Below are 27,387 nucleotides of genomic sequence, written 5' to 3'. Positions count from 1 at the left end.
ATAGGCTGCATGGCAATAACTCTTGGGGAAATAGGAAATTAAGGTTAAAGCTGTCTCACTTCCAGTTAAGACTATAAAATGACATCAAAAATTCAGAATCAATGTCTCCATGATGGGACAGTTAACTTTGTGAGCTGGAATGTTAAAGGCCTGAATCACGAATTAAAGAGAAAGAAAGTATTCTCTCACCTAACAGGTTTAAATGCTAAAATAGTATTTTTACAGGAGACCCACTTACTAAGCAAGGATCAGTTCTGGCTGCAAAAGGACTGGACTGGCCAAATGTTCCATTCTAGCTTTACAAAGAAAACTAGAGGTGTGGGAATTCTCATACATAGAACAGTCTCATTTGTAGCATCAGATGTAGTATCTGATCCTAAAGGGAGATATGTGATGGTCATGGGCAACTTATTAACTGTAAAATGATTTTGATAAATGCTTATGCACCTAAATGATGATAAGGAATTTATACAAAATTTATTTGCATCCATTCCCAATGTGAACACTCATAAAATTATAATGGCTGGGGACTTTAATTGTGTTTTAAATCCACTCTTAGATAGGACTTCTATCACAGGGGGGACGACATCTAACACTGCAAAGATAATTACAAAGTTTATAACTGATCACAACTTATCAGACCCTGGAGGTTTTTAAACCCAAACTCAAGAACATATTCTTTCTACTCACCAGTACATCATTGCTACTCAAGAATTGATTATTTCTTTATAGATAATAATTTCTTGCCTACGATTAAATCTTGCAAATACGATGCTATTGTTATTTCTGACCATGCACCTCTGATCTTGGAGCTAAAGTCACTATGCCCCACACACTCACCTCGCAGATGGCATCTCAACCCGCTTCTATTAGCAGACAAGAATTGTACAGAATTTATATCCAAACAAATCAGTTTCTTCCTAGAGACAAATACATCCTCAGAGATTTCTGCAGGAATACTCTGGGAAACTCTTAAGGCCTTCTTAAGAGGACAATTATTTCATATCTTTCCCACAGAAATAAATTAGAAACCAAGAAAGTATCAGAGCTAAAAAGCAAATTACTAGAATAGATGAAGAACATGCCAGGCTTCCAAGCAGGCTCTACATAGGAAAAGGCAGGCTCTGCATTCAGAACTCAACCTCTTGACAACTAAAGAAACTGAACAACTAATTTATAAATCCAGACATCATTACTATGAACACGGAGAGAAAGCTAATAAGCTTTTAGCTCAACAAATTCACAAGCAAGAAGTGCGCAACGCAATCTCAGTAATCACCAACACGAACGGAGACAAAATCATTGACCATAAAAATATAATGCACACATTTAGAGACTACTAGAAATCCTTCTATTCTACTGAGTTTAAAGAAGACACAATCGAATACATTTCTGGATACATTACAGCTACCACAAATAGATACTCTTAGTGCAGAGGAACTGGATAAACCTCTGGCTATCAGAATTACTAGATGCTATAAAGTCACTTCAATGTGGGAAAGCAGCAGGCCCTGATGGCTACCCTGCAGAATTTTATAAGAAATTCTCCGCTCAGCTAGCTCCCCTCCTATTAGCAACATTTACAGAAGCTAGAGACAATCAAACTCTTCCTCAAACTTTTCACCAAGCATTAATCACCGCTTTCCTAAACAAAATAAGGACTTATTACAATGTGCATCATACAGACCAATTTCACTTTGAATAATGACGTTAAGATACTCTCAAAAATCATAGCTAGAAGGATGGAGAAAGTGTTCCCTTCAGTAATATCACAAGATCAAACTGGATTTATCAAGAGTCGACACTTATCCAAATCTTGATGCCTGTTTAATGTAATATACTCACCAACAAAGTCAAACACCCCAGAAATATTATTATCATTGGATGCAGAAAAGCATTTGACATGATTGAATGGAAATACCTTTTACTACATTGGAGAAATTTGGGTTTGGCCCGAACATTTGTGCATGGATCAAACTACTGTATACCAATCCAGAAGCTTCAGTTTGTATCAACAACATTTGTTCAGACTACTTTAAACTAGAACGTGGTACCAGACAAGGATGCCCCTTGTCACCGCTGCTATTTGCAATCGCCATTGAACCACTGGCGGTTCATTGTCAAAATGCTGAAAAAGGGGATTATCAGAGAAGGACTGGAACAGAAAATTTCTCAATATGCAGATGAAATGGCACTGTATATATCAGACGCACAAAATTCTGTGCCTGCAGTCTTAACATTACTTACAGAATTTCAAACGATCTCTGGTCTCAGAATTAATCTGAATAAAAGCGTACTCTTTCCAGTTAATTCTCAAGCATATTATATTAGATAGACACTCTACCTTTTATCATTGCAGAACAGTTTAAATACCTAGGGTAAACATCACAAGTAAACATAAAGCTCTTTATCAACAAAATTTGCCGTCTGCATGGAAAAAATTAAGCAAGACTTGCATAGATGGTCAACCCTTCATCTCACTCTAGCTGGAAGAATTAACATTGTTAAGATGAATATTCTTCCTAAGCTTCTCTTTATTTTAAAACATTCCAATTCAGCAATAACCTAATTTATTTGGAACTCAAAACATCCACGAGTAGTAATATGTCAGGGACCTTCTGTCAAACTGTTAATCAAAGATGATTGATGACCTTATGATTTATGACCAGAAGTCCCGCCCCTTTCACCTGATTGGTGGATTTGAATGATGCGCCCCACCCCTGCACCGGTTTGCCTCCCCCCTCCTTGCCCCCACCCCCAACCACCTGTTCGGCCACCTGTTTGCCCCCCTCCTTCCTCCCACCCCACCCACCTGTTTGGTCCTCCTTTCTGTCAAGGGCATTTTGATGGATATCCGCCTCCTTGAACCCCCCACTACCACCCCGCCCACCTGCTTGGACATCTGCCCTGCCCCATCTCACTAGGGCAAGTCCAGACATGCCCAAGGTCTACCTGGGCCCCCCTCCTTGAACCCATCACCACCCCCCAACCACTTCCTAGCCCCCCTTTCCCAAGACAACTTCAGACATGTCCCCAGCCTGAAGGGCCTGCCTAGGACTCCCGGACAGGCAACACCTGATGACTGGGCAGACCCTGTTGGCTGGCCCCTCCACTTCCTGGTACACTTCTTCCAAGGACATACACACACACACACACACATGCTCCGGCTGGACCGATCTAACTTGTTGCCATTCCTGCCAATATTGCTTTGGGTAAGAATCCTTGTATCTATGTAACTATTATTTTTAAAATATCTATCTAATCTTTGCTGTATTCATTATTTTGTAAACCCCTTGTATTTTATCTAAGCCCACTTACAGGTCCAGCTTTTCCCATCTCGGTGAAAACCCTTTCACAGAACAACAACAACAACGCGCGCCCGCAAGCTGGTCAGTGCTAAAGCTCTATGCGGCCCCGAACAGGTACGTAGCTGTAAGCTGCAACCTGTATGACCCCCGGAGCGCTGCTAGAGCCGTCAGCCTCTGCCGGCCATATGCACAGAGCGCAGACACGGGTTGAGTCAACCCCTGCTGATGCTGTGAAGCGCGATTGCCTTAACACAGTGGTGTGCTTCCAGCACCCAAATCCCCTTCTCCCCTACCAGCTCTGCACTGATTCAGTCCCTGAATCTTGTCAACAGCTGAGCGTAAAAACCCCCCTCCCCCACGTCCATCCCCATGCACTGGGCACGCAGCTTTTTCCCAAGACGGATGGATCTTTAAAAGTTAAAGGTTTTAATGATAACGTGTAAAACATGAGATAACTAGTTCGATATAAGCCCTTTAAAAATCACACAGTTAAATAAGATGCAACAGATCCCTTTTAAATCACGTTTGAGACGTCTAAATGCTATATTCATTTATTTATAATTTGTATAAAAATCGATCTAAAACAATCCATGTTCTATCCAATAACACCCATGTTAATCCTCCTATAATGAAGAAATGCTTTTAGTTTTTCTAAAAGTTTGATTGCCTTAATCAGATCGTATATCTCGGGTTAGAGAAAGGAACTTTAAAATACTCTTTGTCAAAACCGATCTTTCCAAAGCACATCACCCCTCATACGCACTGTTAAATAAGATGCAACAGATCCTTTTTAAATCACGTTTGAGACGTCTAAAAAATATCTAACCTTGGATGTATAATTTATATAAAAAAGTATATCTAAAACAAGACCGCTTCTAGCCAATAACAACGATTTTAAACCTCCCATAATGAATAAATACGTTTAGTTTTTCTAAATGTTTGATTGCCTTAATCAGAATGGATATCTGGGGCTAGAAAAAAGCAAATTAAAACTCTCTTTGACCAAACCGCTCTTTCCACGCAACCGGTGGCCTGCGTCTTAAAGAAAACTGTTTAAAGAAATCTACGTCTTACAATGGAATCTATTTCAAAAATTCTGGATTTTTCGATGTAAGGATTTTTAGATGTCAGTCTTGTAACGAACAACGGACATTACACGGGTGTCCAGTTAAAATGATGGGCAAGCATCTGTTATTACAGATCAGCATGCACATTTCAAAAATACCGCTTTTTTGGGTATATACATAAGTGTTCAGACCGGTCCATTACTCGGCAGGCCGTTAATACTGAAAGAGGACAACGAATCTCGTCGGAAACATGAAGGATCACGGTAAGGCAGATTTTTGATTATTATAAGCGCCAAACAAGTATGTTTTTAGAAAACAGATGAGCGCACTCGTGTGTGCGTATAATATAAGATGCAGCATTTATATCTATCTGCATGTACGACGATTATTGTACAAATTCATAGGACTGAAGCAAACAATATTAGTTTTTTCATACCGAAACGGGCTTTACAATTGTTTTTGTCTCTGCGTCTGAAAATTCAAACAGAGACTCTTCTCCGAGAATATTCAGGCATGATTTAAAAGCGCTGGCCGATTCTGTAATAGCTCTGGCGTAATAAGAGGTCAGTATTCTTAACTACGTACGAAAGGGCCCGTTTGTGAAATGCATACTCTTTCGAATCGGGCTCACTGTAACAAGGGAATCTCTGCACGGGGGTCCGCATGTTTTTAAAAGTCGGGGATATCGAAACAAACATTTTTACTTTATAAACTCATTTGTTCCAACCGGTTGGAGACCGCCTCCAACGATGAACGGGATCCAGGAGCATATATCAAAGCAAATGCTTAATAGGCATAAGGCAACTGTTTTCATTCATTTCACTAAATGAAAAGTAATTATTTTAATACAGAATAGTAGCCCCCCAAAGGCCGGGTGATTTTAGACGTGTGAGTAATATAATTAAGTTATTTTTAAAAGTAATCCCACACTGCACAAGAGAGACAGATTCCATGTGTGTTTTAGGATTTGCTGTGGTCAGTGATGATTTTAAATTTTTTTCCTTAGCTCATTTCTGTAACATAGGAGCTTTTTGACAAAGGAAAATTCTGTAAATACACTTGTGCATTTAAACGGAGATTTATAAGAAAGCAGGTTTATACCTTATCCTGATTACTCACCTTATCCCAGTTTTGTACGTGCATGTAAAAGCACTCACTGTTATACTAGCACAAAATTTGGATATTTTCTGTCTACTCAAAAAACTAAAATTATTTCTATTAACACAGAAAAGCCCAATTATGATTTTTGATTGTCATGGTAGGGTCCCAGGGTGACACTTTTCCCCTTTATACTCTTTCTTATGTAGACCTTAACACATATTCTTACCAAAATAGTTCATCACTTCCCAATTCCTGTAACTTCAGGTAATTAGACAGAGCTCCATAACAGGCAAGAGAAAAGTATTATAGGTCAAATACACAGTGCCATAAAACAAAAGCACTGAACGCCACACAACCTGGTATTGCTAGACATTTCGTTTTTTTTCCAGGTAACAAAATACATTTTCAGTAGCCACGTAAAATGACCAGTTGCTTGTACGTACTTTTTTCGCTGGTATGACGCCTCTGTCGGCCGCCATATTGAACTTTCCAAAGTCACTAATTCTCCAACTTCCCGTGTAGGTAGAAGGCTGACATTTGGCAGGCTCATTCCTTACAGCTTACTTACAAAAGTTAAGCAGGTTTCATTTTGAAATTCTACGCGTAACGGTCAACAACGTCCACCATGTTGAACTTTCTTATTCATGGCCCCATCTTCACGATATTTGGTAGGCGGCTTCCCTGCGCTAACCGAAACCAATGTACGCACTTATTTTCGTGGTATGACGCCACTGTCAGCCGCCATATTGAACTTTCCAACGCCACTAATTCTCCAACTTCCCGTGTAGGTAGAAGCCTGAAATTTGGTACTTATTTCAGTGGTATGATGCCACTGTCTGCCGCCATATTGAACTTTTCAACGGTCTTTGTTACCCATGGGCCCATCTTCAAGAAATTTGGTACGCGGGTTCCCAGTGCTAACTGAATCTTACTTACGTACATATATACGTCCAGAGCCTGCAGCTCGGTCACTGTGTGAGGCGGCGTTGGGTCCCCATCCCAACGCCTCCCACGCTGTTGGCTGCCTGCCTATATAAGGCCGTCAGCCACTACAGTGTCTACATTCCCTTCCTTGCTTCTCACTGATTCACGCCTCCTGCTGATAACTACAGCCTTTTTATTTAATCCACTGCTTCTCCGCTGTTTTATTGTTCATTTATTACGATTATAGTTATTGTGTAGGTATTTTAGACTTACTTTACATTGTTCAGGTACCCATTTCCTTTATCATTCCAACGCAGTACCCCCATTAACATGTCTATCGAGGTGATCACCATCGATCAAAGAACTATCACTTACCGAGTGGTTTCCATGCCCGGAGATGGCACCTACCTTTTCCATTCTCTTTGTTACATATTGCATGGCCATATCAGGCTCACTCTTGATATCCGGAGGAACATTGTGTCTTATGTTTTGAATGACTGGGACAGGTTCAAGGTGTGGACTGATGACGGTACAGGAGATAATTATTCTACACAGGAGCACTATAAGAGTGAAATGCTTATGCATCTGCATGTGAGTTGATGGCTGCCGGTGAATTGTTTGGTTGTCGCTTTCAAGTGTACCGAAATGGCCAAATATTTTACACCTTTCAACAACCGCCAGTGCCTCTTAAACATCTTAGATTGACAGGTGACGATTTCAGTAGTGGGCACTTTGATGTTTATGAATGTTTAAACTCTCAAAAGCTGGATGTGAAGTTATCGATGAAACTGGTTGTATACTTACAACGCTTGACAGATGCCGAACGTCTCTTCAACACAAGTCCTACAAATACTGTCGTAATTGAAACAAACCATGAAACTCAAACCAATTATGACAGCAGCAATCCAAGCTGTGAGATTTGAAACAAGATTACTGTTCACATGGCCAACTGTACGTTGCATTCTCAAGAGTAAGCTCAGCGAACAGCTTGGTCATATTACAGGGCAAAACGTAAATCCAATAAACTTCATTTCACTTCTCAAATATCACTGTGTGTGTCTCCTATATGATATATTTAACTGACATTTTTTATCGTAACAACCTACGATTTATACAGGAAAATAATGACTATTAACAAGGTTGCTCAAACTTTTGCATCCCACTGTATTTTTCATATTTTCGATTCTTTTTCTTTTTTTCACATCTTCGCGCCCCCTTTTTGTTACTTCACGCCCCCTAGGGTGCCATCCCCACAGTTTGAGAACTACGGTTGTAGGAGATTATTTGTAAAACAGTCTGTGGCACTTCAAGCTAAATTAGATTTCCTTGGTTATTCAGCTGTCCATCGGTGTTCCGTTTTTGTTATAAATTGTGTTTAGTCTCTATTTACTAAACATTTTATGTTGAATAGAAAACAGTTATCTTATTCAGGTTTTAATTTAAAACCACATTTTCATCAACAGGCCCTTTGGTACTCAGGATGCTTTGTATAATACAAAGTTTTAGAAATTCTGTTAATGCTTGGTACAGCCTTCCATTTTACATCAGTTATGAGCCCCTGAAAAATAACAATGGTTATAGTACGTTATAGGAGCCTGTACACTATAGGGCTGATGATTAGGCTTATGCTGGGCACGTTAGGCAAATCAGGATGAAAATTTTTTAGTGAATAGTTACATAATATTATACGTCTTCGCACAAGGATTAAATGTTACTAAAACTTTGTGGTTTATTCTTTCTTTTAGGTAGTCCAGGTTACATAGGACAGCTATCATTGAAAACTGCTTTTCCCCTCTGTTTGTGAAAAAGCTCCCTTTGTTTTAGTAGCATTCAGAGTGAAAGGGATTGTAAGTTTAAACTGTGATTCCAAGAGTCAACAAGTGTCTGCAATCTTCTTGAATACGAGTCAAAGGACCAGGGTTTGTGCCGGGATCATAGTCAGGGTCAGAGTTAAGCTAGACATTATTTTTCCAAAATGTAACATTGACTCGCCCATATCACAAATATAAGATAGTAAAAACTAAAGTTTACAAATACTAAGTCATAGAGGAGATTAAAAAACATATTAAGACCGGATCAACAAGGGATCACCCCAAGCTCACAGTACACTACAACAGAACCTACGTGTTCTGAGGTATATTATCAGCTAAGCTGTCATCTATTTAGGCAGTTCCACGGGATTGCAAAGAGTTGTGGAAAAACATTATTTAACATCTGCTAGTATGAGGCTAATTAACATTAGCCGGTTATTGTTAGAATCTTATCTGGAACTAAAAGTGAAGTTTGTGTTCCTCCTGAATCAGGAAGAACATTAAGTATTGGAGTTTAGAATTTGAATTAGACTGGTAGTCTTGATGGTAAGGACATTTTTGCCAAAATAAATAAAGTTAATTATGAAGTAAATATTTACATGAAAAAGTGGAGTTATAAAGGAGTTATTACAATTTGAAAAACTGCTGTTATGTATCAAAAACATTGATAGGTGACAACCAGCATGAAAAGAAACCTTTTTTGACATGCACAGTCTAGAATAGTCTGAATATGTCTTAAAGAGTTCATTTTTTAATAAAACTTAAAAAGGCAAATTAAAAATATTAAATAGTAAACCTGAATAAAACACAGAAGTATTATTTAATGATAACAATTAGTGTTAAGTATTATCAAGCACCGGGATCTATTTATAAGGATTATTTAATTTAGTTATAAACAAAATAATTTGTTGCATTTTGCTTTGAAATTAACAATAATTTGATAGAGCTTTAAGAATTAGATTGCAAGACAAACCTATACACTTAATAACAAATGTTGCTGAATTAATAGGAGTATCTTGGATCTCTGTTTTATTTTAACCTTTTGACAAGAAGCCCCTGGTCAGGGAAATATACCACATATATTGAAAATGAACACCGCCAACATGCTAACTAAATAGATATAATCTAAGATATTTTAGATTATGGACCTGTGCGCTAACCCCATGATTCTGACAAATGGGCAGAACTCTTTTGGAAATGAAGATTTTTCTTATGTTTTAAAATTTGACCTTTACAAAGATGCTTTTAGATGCTTTATTTTCATGTTAAAGCAACTGGTCATTTTACGTGGCTACTGAAAATGTATTTTGTTACCTGGAAAAAAACGAAACATCTAGCAATACCAGATTGTGTGGCGTTCAGTGCTTTTGTTTTATGGCACTGTGTATTTGACCTATAATGCTTTTCTCTTGCCTGTTATGGAGCTCTGTCTAATTATCTGAAGTTATAGGAATTGGGAAGAGATTAACTATTTTGGTAAGAATATGTGTTAAGGTCTACATATGAAAGAGTGTAAAGGGGAAAAGTGTCACCCTAGAATCCTACCATGACAAAACAAAAATCATAATTGGACTTTTCTGTTTTTAACTTTTTAATTAAAAATAGTGAAATGTTTTCCAGTTATCACCTGGGCGCAGTGGTAGCACTGCTGCCTCGCAGTTAGGAGACCTGGGTTTGCTTCCCGGGTCCTCCCTGCGTGGAGTTTGCATGTTCTCCCCGTGTCTGCGTGGGTTTCCTCCGGGCGCCGGTTTCCTCCCTCAATCCAAAGACATGCAGGTTAGGTGGATTGGCGATTCTAAATTGGTCCTAGTGTGTGCTTGGTGTGTTTGTGTGTGTCCTGTGGTGGGTTGGCACCCTGCCCAGGATTGGTTCCTGCCTTGTGCCCTGTGTTGGCTGGGATTGGCTCCAGCAGACCCCCGTGACCCTGTATTCGGATTCAGCGGGTTAGACAATGGATGGATGGATGGTTATCACCTGTGTTATAAGAAATAATTTTAGTTTTTTGAGTAGACAGAAAATATCCAAATTTTGTGCTAGTGTAACAGTGAGTGCTTTTATATGCACATACAAAACTGGGATAAGGTAAGTAATCAGGATAAGGCAGAAACTGCTTTCTTATAAATCTCCGTTTAAATGCACAAGTGTATTTACAGAGTTTTCCTTTGTCAAAAGGCTTCTATGTTATAGAAATGAGCTAAGGAAAAAAAAATTAAAAATCATCACTGACCACAGCAAATCCTAAAACACGCGTGGAATCTATCTTTCTTGTGCAGTGTGGGATTACCTTTAAAAATAACTTAATTATATTACTCACATGTCTAAAATCACCCGGCCTTTGGGGGACTACTATTCTGTATTAAAATAATTACTTTTCATTTAGTGAAATGAATAAAAACACAGTTGCCTTATGTCTATTAAGCATTTGTTTTGATATATGCTCCTGGATCCTGTTCATCGTTGGAGGCTGTCTCCAACCGGTTGTAACAAATGAGTTTAAAAAGTAATAATGTTTCGATATCCCAGACTTTTAAAAACATGCGGACCCCCGTGTAGAGATTCCCTTGCTACAGTGAGCCCGATTCAAAAGAGTATGCATTTCACAAACGGGCCCTTCTGTACATAGTTCAGAATACTGACCTCTTGTTATGCCAGAGCTATACACAACCGGCCTGCGCTTTTAAACCATGCCTGAATAAGGCTCTGTTTGAATTTTCAGATGCCGAGACAAAAACTACTTGATTGTAAAGCCCGTTTCGGTATGAAAAAAACTAATATTGTTTGCTTCAGTCCTATGAATTTGTACATTAATCGTCGTACACGCAGATAGATATAAATGCTGCATCTTATATTATACGCACACACGAGCGCACTCATGCGCCTAAAAACATACTCATTTGGTGCATAAAATAATCAAAAATATGACATACCTTGATCCTTGATTTTTCCACGAGATTCGTTGTCCTCTTTAAGTATTAACGGTCTGCCGAGTAATGGACCGGTCTGAACACTTATTTATATACCCAAAAAAGCGGTATTTTTGAAATGTGCATGGTGATCTGTATTTGCAGATGCTTGCCCATCATTTTAACTGGACACCCGTGTAATGTTGTCCATCACAAGGCTGACATCTAAAAATCCTTACATCGACAAATCCAGAATTTTTGAAATAGATTCCATTGTAAGATGTAGATTTCTTTAAACAGTTGTCTTTAAGACACAGGCCACCGGTTGCATTGCGGTTAAAGATCATAAACCAGCCTGAGCCGGACTAACAGCTGAAGTGTGAATCGACACTGATTCCCCACACCCACCTTAGCTTCAGGCGGCCGGAGGTGTTGGGGCGCTGTGCTTTGGAAAGAGCCATTTGGCCATACAGTATTTTAATTCACTTTTTTCTAGCCCCAGATATCCATTCTGATTAAGGCAATCAAACTTTTAGAAAAACTAAACGAATTTATTCATTATGGGAAGTTTAAAATAGGTGTTATTGGCTAGAAGCGGTCTTGTTTTAGATATACTTTTTTATATAAATTATACATCCAAGGTTAGATATTTTTTAGACGTCTCAAACGTGATTAAAAAGGGATCTGTTGCATCTTATTTAACTGTGTGATTTTTAAAGGGATTTTTATCGAACTAGTTATCTCGTGTTTTACACGTTATCATTAAAACCTTTAACTTTTAAAGATCCATCCGTCTTGGGGAAAAAGCTGCGTGCCCAGTGCATGGGGATGGAAGGGGTGGGGGGGGTTTACGCTCAGCTGCTGACAAGATTCAGGGACTGAATCCGCGCAGAGCGAGTAGGGGAGGAGGGGATTTGGGTGCTGGAAGCACACCACTGTGTTAAGGCAATCGAGCTTCACGGCATCAGCAGGGGCTGACTCAACCCGTGTCTGCGCTCTGTGCATATAGCTGGCAGAGGCTGACGGCTCTAGCAGCGCTCCGGGGGTCATACAGGTGGCAGCTTACAGCTACGTGCCTGTTCGGGGCCGCGTAGAGCTTTGGCACTGACCAGCTCACAGGCGCGCGCAGGGGGCTGCTAAAAGCCTGGCTGCACAGAGGCGGCCTGACATCTCCTTTCTGTGTGCAATGTTGAATACTTTTAAACGCAGAGCCTGTCTGTGAGTTGGCAGTCAGTTGTTGTTCTGTGAAAGGGTTTTCACTGAGAAGCTGGACCTGTAAGTGGGCTTAGATAAAATACAAGGGGTTTAGAAAATAATGAATACAGCAAAGATTAGATAGATATTTTAAAAATAATAGTTACATAGATACAAGGATTCTTACCCAAAGCAATATTGGCAGGAATCACGATAATTTAGATCGGTCCGGCCGGAGAATGTATGTCCTTGGAAGAAGTGTACCAGGAAGTGGAGGGGCCAACCAACAGGGTCTGCCCAGTTATCAGGTGTTGCCTGTCTGGGGGTCCTAGGCAGGCCCTTCAGGCTGGGGACATGTCTGAAGTTGTCTTGGGAAAGGGGAGCTAGGAAGTGGTTGGGGGGTGGTGATGGATTCAAGGAGAGGGGGCCTAGGCAGACCTTGGGCATGTTTGGACTTGCCCTAGTGAGATGGGGCAGGTCAGATGTCCAAGCAGGTTGGCGTGGTGGTAGTGGGGGGGGTTCAAGGAGAGGGCGGATATCCATTAAAATGCACTTGACAGAAAGGAGGACCAAACAGGTGGATGGGGTGGGAGGAAGGAGGGGGGCAAACAGGTGGCCGAACAGGTGGTTGGGGGTGGGGGCAAGGAGGGGGGAAGCAAGCAGGTGCAGGGGTGGGGCGCATCATTCAAATCCACCAATCAGATGAAAGGGGCAGGACTTCCTGTCATAAATCATAAGGTCGTCAATCATCTTTGATTGACAGTTTGACAGAAGGTTCCTGACATATTACTACTTCCACGTATCCAAAGAGCGACCCTACAAAGACCAACGGCAGAAGGTGGCATGGCTCTTCCTAACTTTCAGTTTTATTACTTGGCAGGAGACATACAAGCTATAAAAACCTGGACACAAATAGATGAACATACACAGACCTGGTCCGCAATAGAAGTAAAATCCTGCAGTACTTCTTTATATTCCCTGCTATGTGCCCCAATAAATGCAAGTTATCGGCAATATACTGATAACTCAATTTTGCTTCACTGACTCAGAGTATGAAACCAATCAATGTAGAATGCATTTTAAGATGGAGAAGCTTTTATCTGTGGCACCTCTGCAAGAAAACCACCTGTTTCAGCCTTCACAAACATACAGTTTTTAATATTTGGAAAAAAATTGGGATTAACTTGCTTAGAGATCTTTATATAGATAACATTTGTGCATCCTATAAACAATTACATTCCAAATTTAACATTCCAGCTACACATTTCTTTCACTATCTTCAAATTAGGAACTTTGTTAAACAGAACCTGCCCGATTTTCCTCTTGTGCACGAACAAGACTGGGAATGGGAAAGCTGTGGACGTTGATGTGAGTGGTGTGCATGACTGAGAATGACTGTGGATGTGAATTTTTTTATTCAGTTTTATTCATGAGTGTTCATGCTCACGCTGAATTAGTATGCACCTTCTGATCCATGATGTCAAAGCCGCACTGACAAAAAAGAGAGACTTGGGTAGTATATATGACATCTGAAATAATTCATTTTATGACCTGTATTGTACATTTTGGAATACATTGTTGCACTAATGCATCATTATATTCATTTGCATACCTTCATGCAGTTGTAGTCAGTGACTTTATTTATTTATTTATTTTTTTTCTTCCCGATCTTGGCCAGTGTCCAGATGATGCTGCATGTTGGCAGGATAGTACAGAGAGTTTAGTTCTACGCTGTATACAATCATCAGATTCAAATGTTAACAGTTCACACACACCCAAGGACCATCCTTCCTACATTTACGACATGTGTATTAGGTGTGAAGCCTGAAGTCCAAATATCAAATAAAACACTTTCATAAAAGGTACAAGTATAACAAAACAAGTGCACTTTTATTCAAGAATATAACCAAAGAAAAAATAAAGCAGATTACAGTAGGCGGTTGATACAACAGCTTACTGCTGACTCCCAATCAAGAGCTTCTGGGTTCGATGCTGGCAGCTTCTCAAGTTTACCGTTTTGAGTAGAGAGCTGCTCTTATTGTTGTTATTATACAGTAAAAACATACATTTGATTTTAGTCTGTAACAGCCGCTGTAAATTTCTAGTGCTCGTCGAAGTTAAAGTTTTTTTTTTCTTCAGTTTTATTCTCTCATTCACATTCATGCTCCCACAACACCTCCCTGCCCCCCAAACCCCTGATCTGACGCTGTTTTCAGATTAAGACGTATACTTGACTGGGAATGATTGTGGATGTCAGTAGTGCGGCTGTTACAGACGCAGATCAAATGTATGTTTTAATCGTATAATATTAACAATAAGAGCAGCTCTCTACTCAAAATGATGAATTTGGGAAGCAACTAATATCGAAACCGCAACCTCTTGATTAAAGGCAGAAAGCTGTCGTATCAACCGCCTACCGTAACCTGTTTTTTTTTTTTTTCTTTGGTTAAATTCTTGAATGAAAGTACACTTGTTTTGTTATACTTGTACCTTTAGTTAAAGTGTTTATTTCATATTTGTATTTCAGGCTTCATACATTATACATTTCATATCTACATTTTGTCAATTATTACTAAAACATGAAAAACGTTGCTGTGTTAACTACGTTTACAAGAATTACCAGAGCCTACGAGAAAATTCCAGCCCACCTTAAATCCGTTCACACCTCTCTGTCAGCATCATTGTCCTGTAAATATGCCGATTAAGACAAGCACCCGGCTATTTCATCTCCCACCGTTGCGGAACGTTCACCAAGTTCTCCCAGCTCATGCCTTGTTTGATTATCTGGGAGTGAGTGAACTGCTGGAGTTTGAGTGGAAATAATAGATTTGGCTATTTGAAACACATGCATTTCATGTGTGTTCCGTTTCTACAGTAATCTGTGTAAACACATTGTTAAAACAGAAACTTTTTCATATTTTAGTAATAAATGTTACAAAATGTAGGCATAAACTATAGAATGTGTGAAGCCTGAAGTCCAAAGATCAAATAAACACTTTCACAAAAAGTTCAAGGATGATACAACCACTTCTGTGGCGTAGCGGTAAGATTTGCTGACTGCGTGATCCTGCTGCACTGAATAAGGTCACGCCTTCTGGTGCACAATGTCGATGCAACACAGAGAAAAAAAAAAGAAAGAGATCAATGTACATGTACTGTGCAAGGCATACACGGGGACCATTGTGAAAAGAAGAAGAACTTCGTCGTTGCATCTTACTAGTACAAGCGATGGAAAAAGAAAAGGAGGATGCAACATCGACAAGCTTCTGTTCCAAGATAGCCGCTTCCCCAGGAAAGTAAACAGAGTCATGTTATTGAGATGCTGTCTGAGTCTTCAAGACTGATCAGTATTGACTATGGAACAAAAATGGGTAGGAAGTAAGGAAAATTGGGCAGGTTCCTTCTAGCGAAGTTTCTGATTTGAAAGTAAGTGGAAAAATTGTGTTTATTGGAAGTATATTTGTTCATAAGATACAAAGACATTATCCATATACAGATCTCATAAGTGTTTTAATCCTGTACTTTTTCCAAACATTAAATAACTGTGCAGGTTTGAGAGGCGAGAAAAAGGTGATTATCACGTAAATGTGCAAGAGATAAGAGCTGTCTTAAAGTGCTTTCTATATTGGTTCCATGTTCTGAGTGATATGGAACCCTTGTATTTTTTAAGTCATAAACACTGACATGGTGGTTTTTAGTGGGGTTTTTTTTCCCTTTTTTATTATTGAAAAAATGTTTTTGACCCCAGTGTATTGATGATTTTTTGCCATGTTATCTATGAAAAACTAGAAAACAAATCCACCAAAAGGACTGGTTGCGGCATATAGTGGAGAAAGTGATAGTGAGGAGGAGACTGAAAAAACTGTTAACCACGAGGAGAGAATGATGGACTGGAACAAACTTGCCTGCCTGCTTTGTAGAAGACAGTTTCCAAGTAAAGAAGCACTGATACGACACCAGCAACTTTCTGATCTTCATAAAGTAAGTTAGCTGAAGTAATGAGTGTATTATATAAATTATAATCATTTATTATATATAATTAATATATAATTATAAATTGAGCTGCTTCATCTCTTAAGTTTTGAAAAATTAGCATAGCTTTTAGAAATGTTAACTGCACTTTTTTGGAACAGCTTGATTTTAAACCTGAATGTCAATATATTATAGAATTAGGACTTTCTATAATTAGGAAGTTTTTCTTCACATGCAGAACCGTAGCACAAAGAATAAGCTACCATGTAGTATGGTAGACAGTAGAACTTCAGGACCTTCAAAACTAGACTTGATGTTATATGGACGTTTTCAATAGAATGTGATGGCTTCTCAAAATGACCTACAGTATTTTACTGAAGTTATAGGAATAGATTCTATCAGTCTCTGTGTAGTTATGGGCCATAAAATGAAAGTTCTGGGGCCTCATGTATAACCATGTGTGTAGAATTCACACTAAATCATAAAAACAAAAGTGGAAATGTCTGTATGCATAAAAAAATCCAGATGCATAAATATGTGTGTAAGCCAAGTTCCACGCATTTCCCCTTTACAAATCCCAATGAACGTGTAATTTAACATGCATGTGCCTACAGCCCAACCCCAACTACTCTCATAATTTTGCATATTTTAATGCGCATATCAATATAAATATCACCTTTCGTTCAGTGCTTGGTTTAAAAAACAATTGAAAATGCACATGAAAAAGAGAAGAATTTCAGTAAATGCGAAGTGGAGGCAAGGAAAAACTTACTATTTGTTGGCTTATGCAGTGGTATAAGAAACAAAAGTATTGCAGAAGCACTCGAAAGTTCAAGTTCAGAAAGTTGAACAGTGACCGAAAGATAAAGTCGACATGAAAAAGTGAGTTGCACCCCACCACCTGTTTATTCTGTTTGAGACAATATTTCAAAAACTGACCCCGTGCGATGCTCAGACTGAGATGGTGCTGCTGTGCCGAGTACATCTTTGGGCGCTGGCTGCATGCACAACTCTGCCTTGGAAAATGCTGAGGCCATCTTGCTGTGTGCTGACGGACTGTTCTGGAGTCACAAAATGCAGTTGTGGATGCTTTAAGAGATGTGGCCAGTGAACTAAGGAATATAAGGGCTGTACTATGTGATACTGACCACAAATGAAATGGTTAAAAAACTGCTGCATCTGATTACCCGTTTTTACATTCGGGTAATTACATTCAAATGAAGTTGTAACGCTATCCAAGCTTGCTGATCATTTGTTGGGTCAGATTCATCATAACACATCTTTTCAGGTACATGCTTGTCCACTGCGACACATTTTCTGTGCACTATAGAGCAGCACATTAATAAAGTGTAAATGCATTCTATTTACATAACCAGATTCATTCTCTGACTGAGGCTTTATAACATAGTGACACAACAGATCGGTTCTCTGCTCTTTACATGACTCTTTTCTGGTGACTTGCTTTCCTTAACACTAGAATTACCAGAGCCAACGAAAAAACTCGTAATTCCGTCCCACCTTAAACTGCTTCTTAAATCCCTTCACACCTCTCTGCCAGCGCCCTTTGTCTTCTAAATGTGCTGATAAAGAGAAGCTAGGAGCAGCCGGCTATTCCATCCCCCCACCAATTTAGAACGTACATGAATTTCTCTCAGCTCATGCCTTGATTGAGTATCTGGGAGTGAAGTGGAGTTTTAGAGTGGAAAAAATAGATCGTTATTTGGAACACACGCATTTCATGTCTGTTCAGTTTCTACAGTAATCTGTGTCAACACATTGTTAAAACAGAAACGTTTTTTATATTCTAGTAGTAGATGACAAAATGTAGGCATAAACTATATAATGTATGAAGCCTGAAGTCCAAATAGCAAAGAAACATTTTCACAAGAATAACACAATTGTGCTTTTATTCAAAAATATAACTGCAGAAACAAAAAGCCGCCTTAACATGCGACATTGACACCAATTTATTGTAACTGCCTCTGTGGTTCAATAGACTCAGCCCCCGCTTGGGAATCAAGGGGTCACGGGTTTGATCCCTGCCCCTCCTTTTGAGAAGTAAACTGCTCTTAGTCTTACTGTTTTAGAATAAAAGCATACATTTGATTTCAGTCTGTAACAGCCGGTGCAATTTATGATCCTTGTAAAGGTTAGCTTTTTTTTTTTATTCACTTTTCATTCTCTCAGTCGCGTTCAGAATCAATCCATACAACCCCATCTGACACGGCTGTTTTCACTAAAGACGCTATAGCTCTGCAGTGTACCACGATGCATACTACACGAATCCACCCCCGGTTCTGACACACAACGCTGGCGAAGCTGCCTTCTTCGTATCTCACCGCCACTTGCTTTTCTTTTATTCAGTTTTATTGAGTGTTCCTGCCAGTCCCCGCATGTTGCTGTATGCGTTTCTTTTGTACTCCAGGACATGCAGAGGAAAGAATGGTAAAGACCAGTAACTTCGGCGCTATATGCAATCATCAGACACTCCCCATCTGCCCGTCGCTCAAACACAGGAACATATATTGGTGTAAAAGTATAACAAAAGTGCACTTTTATTCAAGTGCACTTTTTCCATCGCCTTTTCCTGTAAGAAGCAATGTACACACTTCTCTCTATGCTGTGGTTTCTATTACACACCTGAAAGAAAGAGACAATACATGTGAACATATCCAGCATACAGCAACATGCGGGACTGGCAGGAACACTCAATAAAACTGAATAAAAAGAAAATCAAGTGACGGTGAGATACGAAGAAGGCAGCTTCGCCAGCGCCTGTGTGTCAGAACCGGTGGGGCGTTAGTATGCATCGTGGTACAACAGAGCTATAGCGTCTGTATTCTGTTTCTTTGTACTCCAGGGCACGCAGAGGAGAGAATAGTAAAGAGCAGTAAGTTCGCGCTATATGCAATCATCAGACACTCCCCATCTGCCCGTTGTTTTGTTATACTTTTCAATACTTTTATACTGCTCAAACGGGCATGCTCAAAAATACACGTGTAATGCCACTAAAAGTGCACGCAGACACTTCATTTCGCAAACAAAACAAGTGCACTTTTATTCAAAACTACCTGTATAACCAAAGAAAAAGAAAGCAAGTTAAAGTAGGCGATTGATACGACAGCTTGCATGGTGCAATGCTAAGAAGTGCAGATTTTCATTCCGTGCTATATAAAATCATCACATTCAAATATTAACAGTTCCCACACACCCAAGGACCGCCCTTCCTACATTTACGACACATGTACTTGTTGCCGTGTACACACCTCTCTGTGCTATGGTTTCTATTACACTGAATGAGCACCTGACACTGTACTTTCTTCCCTGGGGGAAGGTCCCGCATCAGAGAATTTCCAGTTCCTGCATAAATTCACACCCGATCTGACGCTGTTCGCTTTCAAATAATATTGCATTAGTGCGATTATATTTTCACATATATTGTCTCTTTCTTTCAGGTGTGTAATAGAAACCACAGCATAGAGAGAAGTGTGTACACTGCTTCTTACAGGAAAAGGTGATGGAAAAAGTGCACTTGAATAAAAGTGCACTTTTGTTATACTTTTACACCAATATATGTTCCTGTGTTTGAACGACACGGGCAGATGGGGAGTGTCTGATGATTGCATATAGCGCCGAAGTTACTGCTCTTTACCATTCTTTCCTCTGCATGTCCTGGAGTACAAAAGAAAAGCATACAGCAACATGCGGGACTGGCAGGAACACTCAATAAAACTGAATAAAAAGAAAAGCAAGTGACGGTGAGATACTTAAGAAGGCAGCAGCCAGCGCTTGTGTGTCAGAACCGGGGGTGTTTGGCGTTAGTATGCATCGTGGTACACTGCAGAGCTATAGCGCGTCTTTAGTGAAAACAGCCGTGTCAGATGGGGTTGTATGGATTGATTCTGAACGCGACTGAGAGAATGAAAAGTGAATAAAAAAAAGCTAACCTTTACAAGGATCATAAATTGCACCGGCTGTTACAGACTGAAATCAAATGTATGCTTTTATTCTAAAACAGTAAGAATAAGAGCAGTTTACTTCTCAAAAAGGAGGGGCGCAGGATCGAACCCGTGACCCCTTGATTCCCAAGCGGGGGCTGAGTCTATTGAACCACAGAGGCAGTTACAATAAATTGGTGTCAATGTCGCATGTTAAGCGGCTTTTGTTTCTGCAGTTATATTTTTGAATAAAAGCGCAATTGTGTTATTCTTGTGAAAATGTTTCTTTGCTATTTGGACTTCAGGCTTCATACATTATATAGTTTATGCCTACATTTTGTTATCTACTACTAGAATATAAAAAACGTTTCTGTTTTAACAATGTGTTGACACAGATTACTGTAGAAACTGAACAGACATGAAATGCGTGTGTTCCAAATAACGATCTATTTTTTCCACTCTAAAACTCCACTTCACTCCCAGATACTCAATCAAGGCATGAGCTGAGAGAAATTCATGTACGTTCTAAATTGGTGGGGGGATGGAATAGCCGGCTGCTCCTAGCTTCTCTTTATCAGCACATTTAGAAGACAAAGGGCGCTGGCAGAGAGGTGTGAAGGGATTTAAGAAGCAGTTTAAGGTGGGACGGAATTGCGAGTTTTTTCGTAGGCTCTGGTAATTCTAGTGTTAAAAGGACTGCTTGCCTTTTGCCACAATAGTTGTAAAAAGCAGTTGTTACTGTGTGGAGCTGCTGTTGTCATAGGTTTTCCAGTTATATGCGATGTAATGTCAATGTAATGTTCACTCATTCTTTTGGTGATTCATTCCTGGCTGATGTAACTTGTCCGGCGTCGTTGCAATGTGAGTGTAGCTGACCACCCTGATTACATTTGGAAAACTGGAAGTTGCTGTGAATTTCGCTTTTATGTTTGCCACTTCAAACACGGTATAAGGAAATCTTATTTATCTGAATGACAAGCGGATAATACCAATCTTATACAGCTGATATGGCACAACTCTGTAATATTTAATACCTGATTGCCAGCAAGTTCATGTTGAAAAGCACCTGTAGCTAAAAACAAGAGAGTGGACAGAACCTGCAAAGGAGCAGGTACAGCACACTTCCTGAAAATCTGCCTTTGTAAAGACGGCGCCAGTTCAGCACACAGCTCTAAGAGGATAGCTCTTAGAAATTGAAATCGACTTAGAAGCCAGTCATCATCAGCTGTAAATACGCATCTAATTCTTCCATTTGTGATGTCTTCTAACAACATTAAACCCACAATGGTATTTGTACTAGTTTGGCCATTCCATGCACCATTATATTTATTACAATCAAGTGAATTAAATTTGCAAACGATACACAATTAATTTCGGTACATTTGATAAAACCTGCATCATAGATGTGAATCTAAAAAAGAAAAGCACACCACAGAAACAGTAGCATTGCTTTGATGCTTGGTGCCACCAGTTCGCAAAACCGAGCAGAAATATGTGTACACAAGGGGGGGTGCTGCCATGAAAATGTGCATGGCTTTATGCCAAGTTTGGTTTTATACGATTCAAAGTGAACGTGGAAACAGGTGTACGCAACATTTTTCTGCGTACACACCATTTATAGATGAGGTCCCGATGTATTTTGATTCTACTGCTTTTAAATCTTTACTCTGTAAAACACAAAAACTGAGATGTGAGATTTTACTGAAAACACACTGTGCACCACTTGTATTTTTTTTTTACGTTTCCTCCAGTCGTCATCGTTATTGATTATATGTGATGTGTCATCCAGCTTCTCAGTACTTTCTGTTTTCAAAATACTTTAATAATGAGTGATATGTTCTTTGTTGTGATCTTGAAACCACTGAGGTGCCTTCTACAAGGTGTTATGACAGTTTTACATCTATAGTAATTATTAGCTGATATACAGTGTGTAAAAGATTTATTTACATGAAATGCAATTGTTAATATTTAGAGATGCTTCATCTAAAATATTGATTAATTTGGAATACAGTTTAGAGTGTTAGTACAAGTTCTTTGTATTGTCAGATAATTTTTATTCATCCATTGTCCACTGCTTATCTGAGGTCGGGTCACGGGGGCAGCAGCCTAAGCAGGGAAGCCTAGACCTCCCTTTCCCCAGCCACCTGCTCCAGCTCCTCTGGGGGGACCCTGAGATGTTCCCAGGCCAGGTGGGAGATATAATCCCTCTAGTGTCTCCTAGGTCTTTCTAATGGCCTTCTTCTAGTGGGACATGCCCGGAACACCCCATCAGGGAGGTGTCCAGGGGGCATCCTGACCAGATGCCCGAACCACCTCAACTGACTCCTCTCAATGCGGATGAGCAGCGACTCTACTCCGAGTCTCTCTTGGATAACTGAACTCCTCACCCTATCTCTAAGGGAAAGTCCAGCCACCCTGCAGAGAAAACTCATTTTGGCCACTTGTATCTGCAATCTTGCTCTTCCGGTCACTACCCAAAGCTCGTGGCCATAGGTGAAGGTAGGAACGTAGATCGACTGGTAAATCGACAGCCTCGACTTTTGGCTCAGCTTTCTCTTCACCATGACGGACCGTTGCAGAGCCCGCATTACTGCGGATGCCGCACCGATCCATCTGTCAGCCTCCCGGTCCATTCTTCCCTCACTCGTGAACAAGACCCCAAGATACTTGAACTCCTTCACTTGAGGCAGTAATGTGTTCCCAACCCGGAGAGAGCATTCCACCTTTTACTGACAGAGAACCATGGCCTCGGATTTAGAAGTGCTGACTCTCATCCCCGCTGCTTCACACTCAGCTGCGAACTTGTCCAGTGAGCGGTGGAGGTCACTGTCCGATGAAGCCAACAGAAGCATGTCCTCTGCAAATAGCAGAGACGACATTCTGAGGTCACCGAACAAGACCCCCTCCGCTCCTTGGCTGCGCCTAGAAATTCTGTCCATAAAACTTTTGAACAGAATTGGTGACAAAGGGCAGCCCTGGCAGAGTCCAACCTCCAACTGGAAATGAGTTTGACTTATTACCGGCAATGCAGACCAAGCTCTTGCTCCTCCTGTACAGGGGCTAAATGGCTCGTAACAACGAGCCTTCTACCCCGTACACTTAAAACACACCCCACAGGATGCTTCGAGGGACACAGTCGAATGCCTTCTCCAAATCCACACAACACATGTGAACTGGTTGGGCAAATTCCCTTGCCCCCTCCAGGATCCTGGCCAAGGTTTAGAGCTGGTTCAGTGTTCCACGGCCAGAACGGAATCCGCATTGTTCCTCTTGAATCTGAGATTCGACCATCGACCAAACTCTCTTCTCCAGCACCCCTGAATAGACCTTACTGGGGAGGCTGAGGAGTGTGATCCCTCTATAGTTGTAGCACATCTTCCGGTCACCCTTCTTAAAAAGGGGAACCACCAGCCCAGTTTGCCAATCCAGAGGCATTGCCCCCGATGTTAATGCAATGTTGCAGAGACGTGTCAACCAGGACAGCCCCACAACATCTATAGCTTTTTTTTTTTTTTTTTTTTATTTGGTTTACAAATAAGTTTGATATTTTTCAGAAGGGTTGCTTTTGTCTGAATGATTAGCAACATATTTTATCTCCTACTCAGCAGATTTTCTAGAATAAAGTAAACAAATTTAATAAGGATAAGTCTGGCAGTTTTGTATTATGCCCTGTTTAACGGCTTATAAGAGTATGTTATACAAACATGTAATTGTGTCTTATTAACACCTATTACTCTTTTTCTTTTTTTCTTGAATTAGCATCATCTGTGTATAGTGTAATTTAAAGTAGATTTTTAAAACCTCTACATTTTATATGTATTTAGAGTCATTAACACTAGAATCCCTAAAACTTACGAAAAAAGTCGTAATCCGGGCTACCTTAAATTCCTTTGCACCTTTCCATCAGCAAAAAAAGAAACGTCCTCTGACTTTCAACTGTTTTTACTTTCAGTAAACTTAATGTGTAAATATTTGTATGAACACTAAAAGAGTCAACACCATAAGACATAAACTAAAAATGTTTCACAATGTGTCCCTGAATGAAGGGAGGCTCAAAATCAAAAGTACCAGTCAGTATCTGGTGTGGCCACCAGCTGCTTGAAGTACTGCAGTGCATCTCCTCCTCATGGACTGGACCACATTTGTCAGTTCTTGCTGTGAGATGTTACCCCACTCTTCCACCAAGGCACCTGCAAGTTCCTGGACATTTCTGGGGGGAATGGCCCTAGCCCTCACCCTGCGATCCAACAGGTCCCAGACGTGCTCAATTCCTTCGACGATAAACACGAATCCGTCCATCACCCCTGGTGAGACAAAACCGTGACTCATCAGTGAAGAGCACTTTTTACCACTCCTGTCTGGTCCAGTGAAGGTGGGTTTGTGCCCATAGGCGGCGTTGTTGCTGGTGATGTCTGGTAAGGACCTGCCTTACAACAGGCCTACAAGCCCCCAGTCCAGCCTCTCTCAGCCTATTGCGGACAGTCTGAGCACTGATGGAGGGATTGTGTGTTCCTGGTGTGACTCGGGCAGTTGTTGTGGCCATCCTGTACCTGTCACACAGGTGTGATATTCGGATATACCAATCCTGTGCAGGTGTTGTTACACGTGGTCTTCCACAGCGAGGATGATCAGCTGTCCTTCCTGTCTCCCTGTAGCGCTCTCTTAGGCGTCTCACAGTGCGGACATGGCAATTTATTGCCCTAGCCGCATCAGCAGTCGTCATGCCTCCCTGCAGCATGCCTAATGCACGTTCACGCAGATGAGCAGGGACCCTGGGCATCTTTCTTTGGGTGTTTTTCACAGTCAGTAGACAAGTCTCTTTAGTGTCCTGCATTTTTAGAACTGTGACCTTTAATGCCTACTTTCTGTAAGCTGTTAAGGTCTTAACGACCATTCCACAGGTGCATGTTAATTAATTGATTATGGTTAATTGAACATGCATGGAAAACATTGTTTAAACCCTTTACAATGAAGATCTGTAAAGTTATTTGGATTTTTAAAACATTATTGTTGAAATACACAGTCCTGAAAAAGGGACGTTTCTTTTTTTGCTGAATATATATACATTGGTTGAGATACATCCGCTCAGATATACAGTATACATTGGTTGAGATATATATATTGGTTGATATACATTGGTTTAAATATATATATTGGTTAAAATAGATTGGTTTAGATATATACATCGGTTCAGATACATCCATTCTGATATATATATTGGTTCAGATAGATCCGTTCAGATATATACATTGGTTGGGATTTATGGGCAGGCACAACGCGGCCACCCATGTTTAGCATCTCCCTTTCGCTTCATCATTGCTTCAACACTGTTGTAATTATTGTGCACATTTTATACAAGTAGCATATGCCTGTCTGTCGCGTTTTGTTTCGTAAGCCCTCATGGTTGGGGGTCCTCGATTTCAAAGCACTTTTTTTCCTTTCATTATTTAAAACACTCGCACAGATACCCCTCTTAAGCCGCCCGTCCCGCCCAGGCTCATTGTACCCGCCTCACTCGCTCCCTCTTGTCCCTCCCATGACAGATTCTTCTCAAAAGCAGAGTTACCAGAGAGCATTAATCGCAACCACATAACGTCCCATTTTTTCACCTCATGAGACGCTGGTTTATCATTGGTGGAAAGCTGCCCGGTGATATCTGTTATTCCGTATTGGCAGCATTTCATTAAAGGGCGATCTTCTTCAGCAAGGAACTTATTCCTGTTTGCTGAATGGATGTTATGGAGGAAAACACTGGAGTTGCTCTGTTTCTTTAAATGTTGATCAGGGAACAAAATGACCAGAATATTCCCGCTTCACAAATAACTGATGCTTAACTGTTTTTATAGTAAAACTAACAAAACCACACACAAGCACGTACACGCTCACACACACACTCAAATTCACAAATCGTGGGTCGCACGTACTACTGATTACGCGTATCTGTCAAGGGCAATTATTTTTTCACCCCATAAAACAGATTCTTCTCAAAAGCTGAGTTACCAGGAAGCATTGACAGCAACCGCAGTACCTCCCATTTTTTCACCTCAACAGACGCTGGTTTATCATTGACCGAAAGCCGCCCGGTGATTTTTGTACCTTATTGGCAGCATTTCATTAAAGGGCGATCTGTTTCACCAAGGAACTTAGCCCTATTTGCTGAAAGGATATTATGGAGGAAAACACTGGAATAGCGCTGTTTCTTCTGAATGTTTATCAGTGATCAGGGACCAGAATGATCAGAATATTCCTGCTTCACAAATAACTGATGTCTGTTTTTATTGTAAAACTGAGAAAACCACACACACGCGCGTACACAACACAAACACTCAAACTCACACATTGTGGGTCACACACACACCTGATTAAGTGTATCTGTCACGGACAATCTTTTTTTTTTTTTTCACCCAATAACGCTTTAGTTCGTCAAAGTTAGAAAGCAACACGGTGATTTCTATTATTCCTTATTGGCAGCATTTAATTTAAAGATGATTCACGTCAACAAGGCGAAAGAGTCTCTTATTTTGACAGGGCGGTCTTTTTTTTTTTTATCCAGGGTTCATTTTGAAAGCAGCAGAGAGGGAGGGTGCACACAAGCCCATGGATCTGCTCCAGCCATGGAGAAGAGTGTTCCCAGTAGGGGATAGGATGCAGACACATAGTGGAGAAGATTATATAGAAAACTATACCTACATCCTTTTAAAATGAATTTTACATATTTTTACCTCTCCGGTGTTCATTTTGTAATCAGCAGTCAGAGGGCACATATTTTACGGCTCTGCAGCAGCCATGGAAAACGAGCTTCCCGACCAGTGGATGAGACATGCGTTTTCATTCCAATAGTTTTAATAACTCACATGGCAGAGGTGAAATTTGAGTTCAACAACAAAACCTTTCCCGTGGATTTTGTTTCCCCTTTTTTATTCCCAGGAAAAACCACCTGTGATCATTTAACTTCGAGTCAGCAATCTTACTCCTACCACCACCTCTTCCTGTTAGATACGCGCATTATAATTTTGAGCACTACTTTTTTTATTTTATACTGCCATAAACAAATTATATCAAAAAGGTTTTTTAAAAAACCAATTTGAAGCAAAGAGGGTAAGTAATAACTATTCTTTTGTAAGTCAATCAAAAATGCTTAAGCCTTAAAAAAAGATCGCCCTGTCAAA

At 40.2% G+C, this 27,387-nt stretch overlaps 1 protein-coding gene across 5 annotated transcripts in view; it reads left to right on the top strand.

The window, feature by feature from the left end:
* Positions 1-27,387, top strand: part of rbm10 (RNA binding motif protein 10) — a 367,172-nt gene that overhangs the window by 324,225 nt on the left and 15,560 nt on the right. For 4 of the 5 annotated variants that reach the window (XM_039773885.1, XM_039773884.1, XM_039773882.1 and 1 more), the window contains one exon: positions 16,098-16,289. The exons of the other annotated variant lie outside the window; for it this stretch is intronic. In XM_039773885.1, the coding sequence (XP_039629819.1) occupies positions 16,098-16,289 (192 nt within the window). The remainder of the gene's footprint in view (positions 1-16,097; positions 16,290-27,387) is intronic. 5 annotated transcript variants of the gene reach the window in all.

The sequence above is a fragment of the Polypterus senegalus genome, chromosome 13 (genome assembly GCF_016835505.1).
Source record: "Polypterus senegalus isolate Bchr_013 chromosome 13, ASM1683550v1, whole genome shotgun sequence".
In the NCBI taxonomy this organism is placed as follows: domain Eukaryota; kingdom Metazoa; phylum Chordata; class Cladistia; order Polypteriformes; family Polypteridae; genus Polypterus; species Polypterus senegalus.
Note: the sequence above shows the minus strand (reverse complement) of the source record. Positions and strands in the feature narration are given on the sequence as shown.